Source organism: Desarmillaria tabescens (genome assembly GCF_030435595.1).
Source record: "Desarmillaria tabescens strain CCBAS 213 chromosome Unknown EV420scaffold_2, whole genome shotgun sequence".
NCBI lineage: Eukaryota > Fungi > Basidiomycota > Agaricomycetes > Agaricales > Physalacriaceae > Desarmillaria > Desarmillaria tabescens.
The window spans coordinates 81,408-96,972 of NW_026848301.1; the positions used below are offsets into that span (position 1 = coordinate 81,408).

The 15,565-nt window shown below is 47.7% G+C and overlaps 6 protein-coding genes and 1 non-coding gene across 7 annotated transcripts; 4 read left to right on the forward strand and 3 right to left on the reverse strand.

Moving 5' to 3' along the window:
- Window positions 1-740: 740 nt before the first annotated feature.
- On the forward strand, window positions 741-2,203 carry EV420DRAFT_1616587 (uncharacterized protein; the record flags this gene model as incomplete). The annotated part of the gene is made up of 3 exons (XM_060475136.1): window positions 741-743; window positions 1,542-1,614; window positions 1,662-2,203. The coding sequence occupies 3 exons, from the start codon at window positions 741-743 to the stop codon at window positions 2,201-2,203; spliced, it is 618 nt and encodes a 205-aa protein (XP_060337972.1).
- A 1,057-nt stretch (window positions 2,204-3,260) lies between these two features.
- Window positions 3,261-4,096, reverse strand: EV420DRAFT_1634954 (uncharacterized protein; the record flags this gene model as incomplete). The annotated part of the gene is made up of 4 exons (XM_060476388.1): window positions 3,261-3,468; window positions 3,518-3,878; window positions 3,928-3,972; window positions 4,045-4,096. 4 exons carry the CDS (start codon window positions 4,094-4,096, stop codon window positions 3,261-3,263), a joined length of 666 nt encoding a protein of 221 aa, XP_060337973.1.
- A 577-nt stretch (window positions 4,097-4,673) lies between these two features.
- EV420DRAFT_1252593 (uncharacterized protein) lies at window positions 4,674-4,883 on the forward strand (the record flags this gene model as incomplete). The annotated part of the gene is made up of 1 exon (XM_060466740.1): window positions 4,674-4,883. A coding segment is annotated over one exon (210 nt), but the record flags the coding sequence as incomplete, so codon positions are not given.
- A 1,989-nt stretch (window positions 4,884-6,872) lies between these two features.
- Window positions 6,873-7,415, forward strand: EV420DRAFT_1259363 (uncharacterized protein; the record flags this gene model as incomplete). The annotated part of the gene is given in 2 exon segments (XM_060466952.1): window positions 6,873-7,042; window positions 7,055-7,415. 2 exon segments carry the CDS (start codon window positions 6,873-6,875, stop codon window positions 7,413-7,415), a joined length of 531 nt encoding a protein of 176 aa, XP_060337975.1.
- A 1,341-nt stretch (window positions 7,416-8,756) lies between these two features.
- On the forward strand, window positions 8,757-8,850 carry EV420DRAFT_t36. Its single transcript has one exon. It is a non-coding gene; the product is annotated as a tRNA-OTHER (tRNA).
- A 762-nt stretch (window positions 8,851-9,612) lies between these two features.
- On the reverse strand, window positions 9,613-11,334 carry EV420DRAFT_1259314 (uncharacterized protein; the record flags this gene model as incomplete). The annotated part of the gene is made up of 3 exons (XM_060466948.1): window positions 9,613-10,257; window positions 10,755-11,061; window positions 11,198-11,334. Coding segments are annotated over 3 exons (1,089 nt in total), but the record flags the coding sequence as incomplete, so codon positions are not given.
- A 1,124-nt stretch (window positions 11,335-12,458) lies between these two features.
- EV420DRAFT_1634958 (uncharacterized protein) lies at window positions 12,459-14,248 on the reverse strand (the record flags this gene model as incomplete). Its single annotated transcript, XM_060476389.1, has 6 exons — window positions 12,459-12,909; window positions 13,343-13,473; window positions 13,535-13,553; window positions 14,006-14,034; window positions 14,085-14,141; window positions 14,195-14,248. 6 exons carry the CDS (start codon window positions 14,246-14,248, stop codon window positions 12,459-12,461), a joined length of 741 nt encoding a protein of 246 aa, XP_060337977.1.
- Between the last annotated feature and the right edge of the window lie 1,317 nt (window positions 14,249-15,565).

Genomic DNA, 15,565 nt, shown 5'->3' on the forward strand with positions numbered 1-15,565 from the left:
ACTCTAGACACTTTCCGGGTTCTACCACTTCCGATATCCAAATCACGTGAAACGCAGCCTCCCTTTCTAAAACATGATCAAGTCACGCACATTACCCCCTCTAAAATCACACGACAAATCTTATCTCTCCTTGCCATTCTGGGCATCGGTTCGAGGCCCTTCCAGTGATCTTTCGAATAAGACAGGGAAACGGAGTCGCGTGCCGCAAGGCTGCCGCCTGGTTGGGACCCAGGTGTAACAAAATGGAGTGGTGATCCAAGCACACCCTGGCCCGGCACATCGCCCCCCGCATCAATTGATCACACTGTGTTGGTGATCTTGGCCGAGTAAGGCAGGTCTGGGAAAGAGAGACCGGAGAAGGACTGGGATTGATGGAGTTTGGTGGGAAGTAGGACTAGGCCATGAGAAGGGTCTGGTGAAGAAACGACGGTGACGGATAGATTGCGGCCATTTCTCGGCAGAGGTCAGGATTTCCCAAAGTGGGAAAAGGTGGCAGTGCCCGAGTCGCACCAAGTTATCGAGGGCGAGAGATAATTTCGTGCCATAACATAAGTGCACAGCTTGTTAAGCTGACTTAATCGATGACATCATACACACAGCAACACAAGTAGCTAAATTGGACCATACGCATGCGTAACCAATATACTTAGGATTTTAAAAAAAAAAAAAAAAAAAAAAAAAAGGGCATCCGTCCGTTGGCTTATCTTTCGAGAGGGCCGGCGGTAAGGATGGACCATACGATGGTTAAGGCGATAATAGCTAGAGCGGCGAGGGTCGCGATAATCAGGTTGAGGTCGGTCTCATAGTTCGAGCCGGTCATCAACGGGATATCGTCGTCAAAGGATGGGTCAGTCAATGTCAACAGTATGACTGCTAACAATGATGCTGACTTGAGGGCTATAGGTAGTGGTTTCGTAGTGTCCTAGATCAGACGGGGATATATCACGTATAGAGCAGCTAGCAGGCTTGCTAGTAGCAGTGCCGAGATTCCGAGTCCGACGAGGGCGAAGGTAATGGCTACGGTGGTAACGACCGCAAGGAGCAGGTCGTCGTATAGGAAAAAGCGAATGATCTGGTCGAATACAACCAGTTGAACGAGTAGGCGTAAGGGGATTACCCAAAGGACTACTGCGACAAAGAAGTGTATCGGCCGAATGTTGGAAACGTGGAGGTTGGGCAACGGTAAGTTGTTGAGCAACCAAAGACGAGCTTCGGCTAAATGTTAGCCACTAACTCTTATCGACTTAGATCAACTAAGGATCGCCACTCGCACTTCGGTGGACAATACACTTAGAGGTCAAAGGCGACGGACAGAGCCAGGTGCGAGACAAATAGTCAAGAAGCAGGGAGCGTTAAGTTAGGTAGATTAAACCTTAGCCAAAGCTGGGGTTTAGACCAGCTGAGGCTCTACTTAAATACACGTTTCGTAGACTAAAAATAGTACTGTGAGAATGTCCGATCAGAACCGCAACATAGAGTAAGCATGAATATGTAAGGAAAAGAAAAGAAAAGAATAAACCGTAACAAATCTTCACCACGAGGGTGCTGCAGCACGTGTCCTTGCCACCCTCCTCAATCACATTGCCTTCATACGCCTAGTGGGATTTGCCTCCGGTACGCTATGAAACCTTTACTGCGTACCCGTTGCTCAGACTTCTTAGGCGCATTTGCCGCGTGGGCCCCGCCCCTCTTTCAATACTATGCCGAACACCTCAAGGCCCTTCTCCTCAGTGACGACAGCCTTATCCTCAACTTTGCCAACAGCATTTTCTGCGTGTGCACATTTAACTTTGGGCCCAAGACCGCTACCTTTGAACATACAGACTCGGGAAACCTACCCTTCGGTTGGTGCTCAGTAACAGCGCTCGGTCACTTCAACCCCAAGCAAGGCGGTCACCTAATCCTGTGGGACCTCAAGCTGGTAATTGAGTTCCCCCCCGGATCTACCATACTATTCCCATCCGCCATCCTCCGCCACTCCAACACACCCATCGGCTGTGGGGAAACAAGGTACTCATTCACGCAGTATATGTCGGGGGGGTTGTTTCGCTGGGTGGATCAGGGCCTTCAGTTGAGTGAGGACTACTGGAGCCAGCTCAGTGACGCGGAACATGATGCTGCCCTCAGAACTCGTGCTGGGCGATGGGCAATGGGTCTTGGTTTGTACGCCTCTATGCCTATACTTAGGAAGGGTAACGCATGAATGAATACATATATGTGTACCTGTAGCTTAAATCAAACGTAAACATAATACGATAGTGAATGAAACAATAATTTAAAACCAGGTACAAACTGTATATACTGGATTCGAGGCTTAAAGAAAACATCCCATTGAGTTTGATCTGTAAAAGAGTCCGTGACTTCACCATTAAGGTGGAGGGGTGTATTAGCGTCAACATCTACTATCAAACAATCAATTGAATGCCCTCAACGGCATCTTGATCTTGAAGTTCGATCACTCCAGTCTTGCGTGCCATGAGAACATAATTTCGCATTCCATCGTTCTCGACTCTGGTGTAACCTATTCAACTGGGAAATAGCATGTATAGTTCTTCATACAAGCTTTAAGATTTGTCACATGATTGTCAATTTTTGATATTTTACGTCTTGAACCTTCTTGAAATTCACAACAGTTCAGCGCTACGACTTTCAATACCTAGTACAATTGCTTGTCGCCTACACATATTAAATCATCCTATCCCTCAACTCATAAAATGCCAGAAACCATCTTTGTGAATGAGGGGATTCACAGGTCAGCGACCAAAAGACAAGCTCACGATATCTTTTAACGAAATGTTTAGGGAACAATTGCTCAGAATTGCTACTGCAGATCCTGATTGTGAATGGATGAAGCGCATTGACGCCAAACTGATCTTCATCAAAGTGTCAATGACAATGAACAGTGAATGGCCAAAGACTCGTCAGGAAGAAGGAGCTGGACTGTATGGAGGCGAGGTTGCTGAAAGAGTTTGGAGAAAGTGTGCCAGTTCTGAAATCGGAGTCGCCAAGGGTCTCGAAGAGATCTAGTCACAGCCTCATTATGGTTCCTGCAGTGGGACTCAGTTAATTTACATGTTTATCTCTTATTTGGCAGATCCTTAAGGCTTGATTCACAGAGATATGCACACAGTATGTATGATTTTCAAAGGTTTTATACTACACAAAACTATGCCGGCGGTTATTCAATGTCCAAAAAACTACGTATTTGATGCAGTAGCTACCCGGTCCTTCGTCTGACTTCTATGCCTGACTCATGGCAGTCACAAAGCTATTCTCGTCATCGCTAGACCAATCAAGGGTGCCCCACTCGTCCTCAATTGAAACGTCAAAGCGGGAGCTGGCGAGGGGGTGACGTGAACCTCGTCGTCATCATAGGCTTTGCGGTAAATGTCAACAGCATCGTAATAGTTTGCTCGCCACTCATACTTGTTTCCGGGAATGCCGATAACCTGCTCCGCCGTTTCATTCCTGATGCTCCGGTGAGCTAAAGATGCTAGGAAGGGAAAAATGAATGTACCAGGTAAAAAACAGGCCGACTTCCTGGCCCGAAGTAATGACATAGAAATTATTCTGAGGGGGCCAAACATTTCGGGGACGAGGAAGGTCTTCAGGCCTTGGGATACGATACACCGGGCGTTTAGCACGGGAAGGGGTTGTCATCGTCGTCGTCGCTGCAGGTGTAGAACCCGCAGTCGACGGGGCGGGGGTGGTAATGGTAATGCTGCTGGTCGTGCTAGGGGTCCCGACGGTCGCGGTGCTGGCTGCAGTTACCGGAGGAGGCGCCGCCGCTGGAAGGGTCGAGGTACCCCCAATAGTATTTGAGGCTGGAAGATGGAGTGTGTTAGAAGTTGTTGTCGTGGTCGTGGTCGACAAAGTAGCTAACATTTCCTCAGTCAAGTATCAATTACGAAGGAATACCACACGTACCACCACCTGCCGACAGGTTGAGGTTGGCAAGAGCAGCCATCAAAGCTGAAAAATCTGGAGAGGGGAGCAATGAAGCGTTGTTAGCATGAGAGCAGGAAAAGGGGAGAGGGCATGTACCAGAGGGTGTGACGCTGGATTGGGAGGGCACAGTGCGAGAGGCAGAGGCCATAGATGCCCTGGCAGTAGACCTGCAGGTTCGGGGTCTTTTTAAACATTCACGGACCAACGAGATATCCTGTTTAGGAGCTTCTAGTGACGATGGAGCGTTCAACATCTTTCTATTTCGATGTGTGGTGGTAATGAGCAAGGTAACCGGATAAAAACACACCTGCTACTTGTCTACCGGACGTTCCATTTCGATGTATCGCCTCAGTAAGAGAGGGATCCGGGCCAGAAAATGTGTGTGAACGGTCGACCGGGCTTTCCATATTTTCTATTTCGATAGGTGTTGTCAGTAAGCAAGGTGACCAGTCAAGTAACACTTGCCAATTGACGCCTAGGCTCCAGAAACCCATCAAAGAACCAGAAAAATTACATCGCCTCCATATTGAGTGAAATGCACGGCGAAATATTGTCAGTATAGACCCGTCAACTGATGCTTCAAAAAGGAAGTGTCAGTAGACAGCCCAGAAAAAAATTCCTTGCCTTACTGCCATTGACACGCTGAAAACACATTTGCTAGATAAAAAAAGTAAGTCTGAGGATCGCTGATGATTTAAAACGTGACAGCTGACCTTCTCGCTAGTATGGGCAATCCTGGCGTGTTCCAAGGTACCCGGTTCGACTTTTTGACGAGTGAGCTCCCTGGATATGGAGTGGCGGTAAAAGAGGACCGCGCCCGAGCCTATTGCATCAGTGTCTGCCGACGATACCACAAAAGATACCATCCCCTTCTGCCGCACAATGAAGAACCCACCGCTGAAGCCCTAGCATTGGTGAATGACGACGTCGCAGACCCCAAAATGCCTTTCCCCGATGCAGCCAAACTAAGCCCACAACAGTTCTTGAAGGCTATGGAGGATTATAAAACTTATCAGGATACCGTGAAGGCACGCAACTTTGTACGTCATGCCTATTTTTAAATTGCCCTAGTGCTAAGGTTTGATTTGTCAGCAAATCGAACGTTGGCTTTGATACCACCACAAAGAAGCAAACGCCATGGCCAAGGACGCCGATGATCCATACAACCACTTTCTCGCCCACTTCACTGGCCAATCGACTGCAAAACCCCGCCGGCGAACCCCATACAACCTTTGGTGCGAAATTCACGGCAAAAATATCGAACAGGAACTTGAGACGATGGTCAATCAGGGCGAGTTAACAGAAAAGCAGAAGCCAGGGAGGCGTCAGAAGATGCGAAGCGACCACTACCACGACCTTTCAGAGGAGGAACGGGATGAGTGGCTACAGAGGAGTGAGCAGGAGCATGCAACTGCTATGGAGGCATGGAGGGCTGGAGGGAACGGGAAGGTACCTGATGATCCCCTTGACATTCAGAAGTAAGTTTTCTAACTAGTTTCCGGTGCTCACTTCTTGACTATGCCCTCCAGATGCATAGACTGCCTTCCTGAATTCATACAGCCAATCATCGATATTGTGGCAGAGTGTATGAGGGGAAAGTTGGTGTTGCTATGGGGAGGGCCTGAACCTCGAGACGGTGGGCATCTCAATGTTGTCAGGTACGTTGTGTCCGTATCTGCTTGTTTTTCTTTCAAACGTTTGCTGCAGCATATGTTCGGGAACAACGCCGGGTCCCCGTGGCCAGAACTTTGTCAAAGAGGAGGCGAAGTTATATGACAAGCTTGTCGCACCAACATTTTCTAAGTTCTTAAGAAAATGCTACCGTAGGTTCAATATTTCATTACCCATCAACCCCTGCTGATGTCGATGATACAGGCCCCGACCAGTGTCAGGCCTTAGCTTTACCTGACGATGGGGGGCTGGGGGCTCTGGGTTTGATGCTAAGTGACTATGAAAATGCCTTCGTGCATCCGGCTGAAGGTGCGAACATTGTTGGGCACCATGATTCCTCCGATTCCTCCACCTCCTCTTCGTCGACGGTTACATCCACCAAACCCCCAAAGGCTCAGAAAAGAACCTTCGTCAAAGCGACCAAAGCAGCCAAAGCAGCTGAGCGACGCGGAAGACCCAGCGGCCTTCCCACCCTTTCTCAACTTCTAGCGTCGAAATTGATGACAGTGTTCAAGACCAGAATTCCAACACCAGCATTACAAACGGTGGTTACTCCTACTTTGCCATTGACGGACCCTCAAAATCCAGAAGCTCGGCAAGGCAATGTTTCATCCTCCCAGCCACAGATTATCCCTTCAGATGGGTCTAATTACACACCACCATCTGCTTCTCGCCCGCTGTCGCCTACCCCCTCATGTCCCGCGTCGCCTGCCCCCTCACATCCTGCGTCGCCTGCTCCATCTGCTCCATCGCGTGCTGCAACCCCCCCAGCTGCCTTGAAGCTGCCATTCCCGCCTCCCCCTCCTATTTCTCCACTGCCTCTGCCGCCATCTCCCTTTACCCCCCCAGCCAGCTTGAAGCCGAGTACGTTACCAGCTCAATCTCCCATCCCGCAGCCTGTAAGACCGGTACCCTCCGACAATGCCTCGGCAGCGAAGGATGCAGAAGTTGGTGTCGGCAGCGCTGTAGCCCTTATACACAGGTCGGACCCAATCCCACGTGATGCTCCCTTCGCTTCGACCCAACGCCTTCCAGGATTCCAGACTGGGCAACTGAGTCTCAGCAAGCGAACTGCTGAGGATTCTCTGGGTAGCGGTGTCATTCTTAAAAGAATGAAGACAGATGGAAGAGACGGTGGTAATCACAAGGGGAGCCTCATGACGAAAGTGGTAGAGGCGCCTGGAGGGACTGAGAAGGTTGTACCCCCCCTTATCAGCATCGTCTTCCTGTCTAGTGCACCCCTTTGGGCGGTGATGGTCTTGGAATTGTTCACGTCGCATGATTTTGGGCCCGACTGGACCCAAGTTGTCTACTCATGGGTGGTGTTTCAGTCTGCGAATGGTTTCGACAGCAGCGACAAATTACCTGCCAACTACCGCCCCGAGTGCGTAGGTCAATGGATTTCACGTGCACGACCGCAAAAGTGGTGACCCAGTTATGCAAATCTCGATCTTATCCAGAAATTTCAATCGCCCTTCTGGGCGTGGTGGGCAAATCTTCAGCCTGAAGGCCATGTGGGAGCATATGAGCACCCCATCGAGGATCTTGAACGTGAAGACAACGGACGCCCCATCCAAATTCATCCATCGACAGATATTAGTTGGGAGTGCCTCAAGACTTGCTCAGGGAGAAATGGTATGGTCAGCGTTGTGGCAGCGCTGTTTTTCTGGGCTGAGGGGGCCAAAGTTCTTCCTCTCACAACTCATCGTGAGAGGGCTAGATCCAGTGAAGCCCACAGGGAGCTGTATTTTGCTATGGGAGACGTTTGCTATGTGCTGCAGAGTTTGCTTGATTGAACCGCTTTTTTTTCTTATATCTTTCAATCCCGCATATATATATATCAAGTAGTAGTTTTTATGTAATACAATTGATTGAGCATGGGCCATCTCTGCCACGTGCTCTGAAAATTTTCCCCACATTGACTGATCCATGAAGTCCTCTTAGAGGCGGCACCTCATTCGCTCATTCACTCGATTGTTTGTGTTCTCCGCTGCGAGCAATCGCCACTACGTCTCCAACATCACCTCGCACAACAGCAACGACCAACATCGGCGACAAGCAGGGCACAATGATACTGTGATATGATCTCCATCGCCCATCGGCATGTACTACGATATGTGAACAATCCAGACTGAAATCGGCGGGCCCAGTGATGATGATGATGACGGTGTGGGTGAGTGGGCAGGGAAAATAATGCCGAAGGAATGTGATGGAGAATGTGGGATGGCCGTATCAAGGTGGGAAGGGCGAGTGGGGTGGAGGAAGGAGAAGGATGCTGGGCGGGAGGGTTCACAACAGGCTGGACACCGATGTTCGACGACGACGATGGCACTCAGAGCATGGAGGTTCAAATGACCCTGTAACGACTCCATCCCACTGCTAGTACTGTGGTGATTCCAACATGAGCTTTCCCTACACTGTATGCGCCGCCTACATTGCTATCGTGTTGCATCCTCCATTTTCCGTACTGGAGAGTACAATGCATTCACTATATCCTTTCCCAGCCGCCACCATCGCCACCACATGAGCTGACCCAACACCCTGCACCCCAAGCTGCACCTCTAGCCAATTACGGTGCCTCCCACTGGCATATGAACCACCCCCTTTTACAACAGGGAAGGCAATGGTGGTACTGTCATCATGTCCGCCACTGCTGCCAAATGAGGCCAACCCCACTGCCAGCTCTTATCCCTGTTGGACTACCATGCATTCCACGACAGCCACTTCGTTATCCCGCCCTTATTCCTGAGTGGTGGAAGTGAGGTGCGTTTGGCTGCCCCAGCACCCCATTGACATGCGTATACCCATCCATCAGCCCTCCCTCCACTATTCCCAGCAAGCGTTATGTTTCATGCGTCCGACGTCACCCTTCGAAATCTCTCCCTTGGTGCCAAATCCCATTCTCTTTGTTTCCGTTACACAAGCCCGCCCACCACTCATCGCCCCTCCTATATACATATTAATATATTTTTGCATTTTTAATATATATCTCATGATTTTAAATAATTTCACTCAGATAAATTAGTATTGACGGATTTGGTATGCGTCGCCCAAGAGGCAGGATTAGCTAAGTAGTTGTGGTGATCTGTGAAAAAAGAGGCTATATATACAGTAAGAATACTTATAATATTAACATTGGTATGGTGTAGTGGTTAGCATAACTATGATTAGTATTATATGATGCAATTTGGAATTATTTTGGAGGTCCCGAGTTCGACTCTCGGTCGGCCGGCTATTTTCTGATGATGTCATTTCATTCTGGCTGCTGTGCTTACTAAAGCCTCCTGTAGTATCTGCGTGATTCCCCTATATAGGTTCAGTGTAAACTGACGCTGTTGATGTATCACAATTAAGTGTCAACTAACACTGTTTAATGTATCAGAGTAGCAGCTACAGGTGGCGTCCTTGAGGGCAAGAACACTAAGGGGGGGATACTGTAACGAGCATGCCGACGGAAACCCGACTTCCACTCAACCCAACAAACCACAGCCCAGAATCCTACGGATCCCGATTCCCAGTTTCTATTTCATATTCCATTTCATATTCCTTTTTATATTTCACTTCTCCATTACAATTTATCAATAGCCCGACATCGGTAGCGAACATGTCATCGGACCCCATCAGCTACCGACCAGTAGAATACATCCTCCAACAACCCTAGAATGTAGACCACTCCAAGTAGGAACTAGATCGGACTCCTAACTAGTATATAAGCCTTAGAATTACACTGTAGATACTCAGTTCAAATATCAACTTGGTTCAGCCCAATCTCTCTCTCTCTGACTCTAAGTCTAACTCTCGTTCTCCAGTCCGCGGAACTCTGATCCGTTGGACTTATCTTTTACCTCGTCTCTACCATCCTGCGGACTTCCATCCATATCCATCTTAGGGCTTCGGCTCAGGGGTGACATTGCTAATAGCTTTGCCTACGCCCAATGCATCCTGTGGCATTCCGCTACGTGCACTTACTGCCACAATCCTATTGGCACGATCCTAACAGATACAGAAATTCGACCTGCAATGCCAAGATCTCGATATCGTCTCTTCATATTCTCCTTTTGATACATTAAGGTGTCTGAATACTGTAAGGCACTGAAGCTCACCTGGTTTGTAATTAGTGGATATCCTTTGCAGCTGACCGATCGCTCTCTCAAACAGGAATGCCCACCATCCCTGAGCTGGTCCATATAATGCCAGGTATTCCTCTATATGCATTGACATATGATGATTGGGATGACACTCGTAAGAGGGAAATAGTGACTGGAGACATGAGTGATAGGCCATCATGTGCTTGGTGTAGATTTGCCCATGTTCTGCCGACGTTTTGTACAATGTAGCCACAATAACAGTGCTGACAAGGTCCATAGTGAGCTTTAATAGCTCCTGTTTTTGTGGAGAGGCATTTGACCACATCGGAATGAGTGACAATGGTATAAATGTGAGTCTTAACACCCACCATTGATCAGCCTTCAATTTACCATCACTCTCGTTTCCTCCAACTTTAGCTGGAACAGAAGTAAGCCAGGACAGCTTGATCATATTGCCTAGATCTCTCCAGAAGGTCTCCATCTCATCTTTGGTAGTGACGCTTCCAGGGTGGTAACCTAAAGTGGGCTTGGGTGGCTGAGCCACTTCTGGCTGTTTTTCACGCTGTGAAATGACAAGAGTTAGTGTAAAAAGGACAGGTGTCAACAACAAATACTTATCCAAGCCAGAATTTTCAGTACCAACATTTCTTTGGGCATGAACAGTGGATTGTCACTGTTCCTGGCAGATATAGCGGACTTCACATTAGATCGGTCAGCCTGGTGCGCATGCCATTCCGCCTGTCTTTTAGTCACATCAAGATCAAGGCAGTTAAGCGACCATGCAACATGGTAAAGGGCAGGTTGGTGCTTTCTGAGGAGAGCTCCTTGCAGCACAAGATGCTCTGTAGGGTCCAAGTGTAGCAACTGGAGGGACAACGGGTGCTCGAGCATAGATATTATATCTGTCAGAGAATTTTGAACGTTTTTGAGGTTTAGATTCTTCCTCTGGGCTAAGGCAGCATCGATGATGTCGGATGGGATAGTGGTGGGAATATCTATGGCAACCACCTTCAAGTTCTTCAAGTTCTTCTGCTTCTTAGTGGCGACCTCATATGGCTTGTTTTTCTGAACCCGAAAGCCAAGAATCCTGTGAAAGTGCTCCTTGATAACTCCGAGAAAGAGATTGTGCATGCAATCCATGACAATCATGCATGAGAGATCAAAATAAGGTAGAAGTAAGAGGCAGGTCCATCGTTGTCCAGATTTCTTGAAAAATTTATCTGCGGATGCCACTTTGGGTGCATCAGCATATCGCTGGGCCCACTGTCTGGTGTCGTTGTTGGTTCTGTGCACCCAGGAATGAGTCATTGTATCCCTGGAATATGCCCGGTAAATCTGCAGGGACGTGAAGGTGCTCCAAGGGGATGGGACCAGCTGCAGTGTCTGAGGGCTGGTCATTGTTTCCGCTACCACTGGAAGAAGCACCAGGATCTTCCCTCATGCTGCCTCTAGGAAGCTCTTCTTCATCATCCTTTGTATGCCAGCGACACCAGCAAACATTACAGAAATGGCGATGACTACAACCACCAAAACCGCCAAATTTATGTGCTGCTGGAAGATCACATATGATGAGGACCAAAGCAGCCCTAACAAGTCTTCCATAGAGGTGTTTCCACGTCCTGCTGTATCAAATGCCATCATACCACAATTTGCGGAAAAAGTTGACAATGGGTAGGAAGTACAACTGAATACCATCCGATGAGGGTTCATTGGGACCAGGAATGATGCCAGCCAAAAAGAGGTTTTTGGGCTTGAATTGCTCTTCGGGAGGTAGATTGAGACAAGCGATGAACAGGGCCCCAACCGATACCTTCTTCCCTGCCATTTTATTCGATAACGGGTTGAAGCTGTCAAATCCTGCGGCAAAGATATATCGGCCTTCTCCTTCTGCACCTAAACTGAAATGTTGCCCGTCCTCCCATTTGAACTCTCGTATAAGGGAGCCATCCATTACATCTTTCAACACTGAATTTGGGCCTCGGGATTGAGTCACACCATCCCAACTAGCATCCAGCTTGCTTTCAACACCTGGATGTGACAGAAAGCCACCTAACCAGTCATGAAAGTCAAAAGATATGAATCGCTTCAATGGAACATATTGAAGCACGCCGTTTGTTGAGCAGGGCCTCAATAAAGGTGTCTTGCACACCGGAGACTGGTTATAATGACGATACTGGCAAAAGGTGTCGTATGTGGGGAAAGGAGAATCGGTGGTTGACAGATGAGGTGCATAGATATGATCACACTTTGGGCAAACAGCGTATACAGTGTACTTGCTCTCAAGCAGAAAATGATGCAGAGTGGATGGAACATCATGGGGGAACTTGCTAAGAAGGTCTTGATTGGATTGCAGCATAGAAACACCGGACTGTATGGCCACATGCTCTATCGATGCTTCAACGATGATCTTGGCCATGTCCAAAAGCCAGGAACAACCGTGTCTGGATAAGAGGAGAACAGTACTACAGGCAGCGATCATGTATCCGACCAGAATGAAGACCGGATTACTGTTCTCTAGAAGGGTCTTGTAGCAGTGTTCTGGAAAAATCAGTGTCCATCAGAATTGGTACTCCAAAGAGCTCTTCATGTCTCACTGGTATTGAGAGTATTGATGCTCGAGTTAACCCTCTTTCTTTCCCTTCGCACATAATCATACTGCGAATGGACTAGCCTGAAGGATTCAATACAGGTGTCCAGCTCAATATCTAGTCCATCAGCCATCCCTCACAAGAATTTGTACTTCTTCTGCTTTCAGAGAATGTCTACCCTTTGCTTTAGTGAAAGACATTCGTTGTTGCAGCTGTCAACAAGCATTATGATGCTCTCCAGTTCCATGTCCCGTAGCGCTGTTGGATCAGGCAAGTCCACCAGAATGGCCTTGATCTCATCGATCTGATCATGGATGGATCCATAAACATCTGCTCCCTCTAACTTTTTAGCCTTGGTAGTTGAAGGAGGCTTACGGGAAGGAGAGGGTGATTGCGGCATGAGGGTGACTTGTGAAAGAAGACTCTCTAGATGATCCTCATCCTCCTTCACCTTCGCTAGAGCAGCATCGACCATGCTCCTGGTTATGCTATGCTCATCTTTCGCAGCATGCTCTCGCCATACATTGGGCTTTAAGAGACAGCCGTACAAACCCGTTGTAATGTCGTAAAATAGATTGCACTTCTCTACGGTGCATGTACACCTGCATAATTTGCTGCAAACACCTCAGTAATATCAAAACCAAAAAATGCCAGAAAGCTTATGCCATGTCATTTGCAGTTGGTGAGCATAAGTGAGGTTGAGGAAATCGGCCACGATAGCAAGATCAGAAGACGGAACTCCATGTCGTACTGTGCCGGGCTGATAACAGCATCACTCATTATTACCAGAAATATCCACCTTACCACCTAAGTAGTTGGTGGTCTCTTCCTATTTGCTTTCCTGTTTTCCTGAACATGAATAATTCATTGGTAAAATTCAGGCTTATTTATGGCATTGAATGAATAATAGAAGTACTCGAAATGCACACAAAACAAGGGAATGGCCAGAGAAAATGGAATATTTATATCTGTACTCGCTGATGGCTCAATCAGTAATGTCAGGGGTCCTCTGTGCTTCGACTCGACTATATCTGGTGCACCACATACACGAGGGGATCATACACATAACCAAGAGATGCATCACCCCAGGAATCCACGTATTCCTCAGAAGCAGAGATAGAGATGGTCAGCAATCGTGTGCCAGTGTCAGAAGGCATGAATCCAGATTCATTGAAGAGCTATGAAAAAGCAAGTCAGAAGGTTTCTTCAACTAGCCCAACCCACTGCGGCCGCACGCACCGGAACATCAATGACATTGCTAGAAGGAACGTTACTAGGCTAGGTTGCTGCAAGGTCAGGATTTGTTTGTCAAGAGTTTCTGCATTAGAAAGAGATGCAAGGTCAGAAACTGTGCAATACATAAGTTAAAACTGTAGCAAAAAGAAAGAACCTTATAGTAGTGATCTCCTCATCGAACCTCATGTGCTCAGCCAGTTGAGCTTCAGTGCCTTCCGCATTCTTCAATGCTTCCTGGGCTGAGTCTTCTGTGGCCTTCATTTCCTCCATCTCGACAGGGTCCCAGCAAGCTGGAGTGGGTTAAACAAACCTAAACTTGAAGAACGTTTGACTGACGAGAAGAGGTGCAGCTTACTCCTGCAAGCTTGCAACCATAGGCCGCTGCTGGACTGGGTGATTGTAGCTAACTGGAGTTACTTAGAAAACGAACTGCTCACAAGAGAAGTTTGATGGCCCACCCTACCAAGAATTCACTGCTTGATAATCTTTATGAGACCATGGTTCTGCAATACATATCAGAGCCTGACATGAGAACTTGAACTAACTGAACCACCTTTTGACATTCCATCTCGACCAGCCATTCCTTCTCAGCTTTGCAGCATCCATCAGACTGTCATGATGTTCAGGTATGAAAGCAGAGCCCTTAACTGAACAGAATCGTACCTGAGTAAGGGTATTGGGCAGAGCATTGTGCAACTTGGTAATGTCGTCTTCCATTGGGCCATTCTGAATGACATGCTTGACCACATGAGCCTGACAAGCTGTCTTAGCCCACCTTTACTGGAGGTAAACTCTGTCACTCGTAGTGATCGGTATCGGCTCTCCTTTTGGGCTGACGTTGACATCTGAATGTGTATGAGGACGAGAGTTTGATTCCTGAAGGGAATCGCTGGACGAGTCGTCAGGTCAGCGACTTGAGATGGTGACTCTGGTGTTCAAATGGACAGTTGCTGAAGACATCTCAACACGACAAGTAATGGGTGTTAGCTTGCTTTATAATGAATCAGTAAGAGCAGGATCAGGTAGAAAAAAACAATGGACTGATGATAATCCATTATGAGGCCATCTTGTTGGCACGTCCATATGCAGCAGTCTTCATTGGACAAACTCGCAGTATAGTTGGTTTGAGTGATTACCAGACTTCCTCAATGGAAACAAAAGAGATGTGACCTGGTACTGTTTTTTTTTCGGGCAGTGGGGAGAAGAACAGTGTCCAGGACTGGCATGGTACCAGTCACGGTAGCGGCAACCATCAATTCTGAGCTGCTCTTGCCCATGGAATATCGGGAAGAGTTCTCAACATTCACCGTTCGAGTATCGTTCGGTTCGATGTCACCTTTTGATCCATGCAGCATGCGATGACCCTCATATCTGTCAGGATCAAAAATCATTAGAAGCTCAATTCCTCTATCCATCCAGGACATGGGAACACACCAGCATAACTCTTCGTCCTCTCTTACGGTCCATCCCCATCTTTGATTCCTTCAGTATTCAGGAATCCACTGCAATCTTCCTCGATCTCAGTAAGGGCCTCAAGCCGGAGGCATGATGACTTGCCTCAGTCCAAAGTATGCATCAAATCCAATGAGAATTTGGGAGAATAATGACAACAGTATTTAGCAAGAGTGCTGAATTTCAGTGGACGCCGGTGACAAGAGAAGAAAACCATGGGAACGATTTCCCTTGGCTACATTTGGTGTCTAAAATCCTTGACTCCGCTAAATCCATGGCTCGGGGAGATAAGAACTTTGATGCCCGCTACGACTTGCGTTTGCCCCTGGCTTGACTTGCCCCGTCCAGCCTGAGCAGTAACTGTGCCTTTAAACTTGCACCAATTTGATATCAGTATTTACGGTATATGTCTGTCGCAGTGCTAACCCATGACTAGCCATCCCAATAAAATTCACCCTGCCAGCGGCTTAAGATGGTGTGAGTATTATATTTGATACTATTTATTAATTTGTTCAACCTAGTATCTTACAGTCTCTCAGACATCATCCCCTGGAATGCATCCCATGGCCAAGTCGCTGGCCT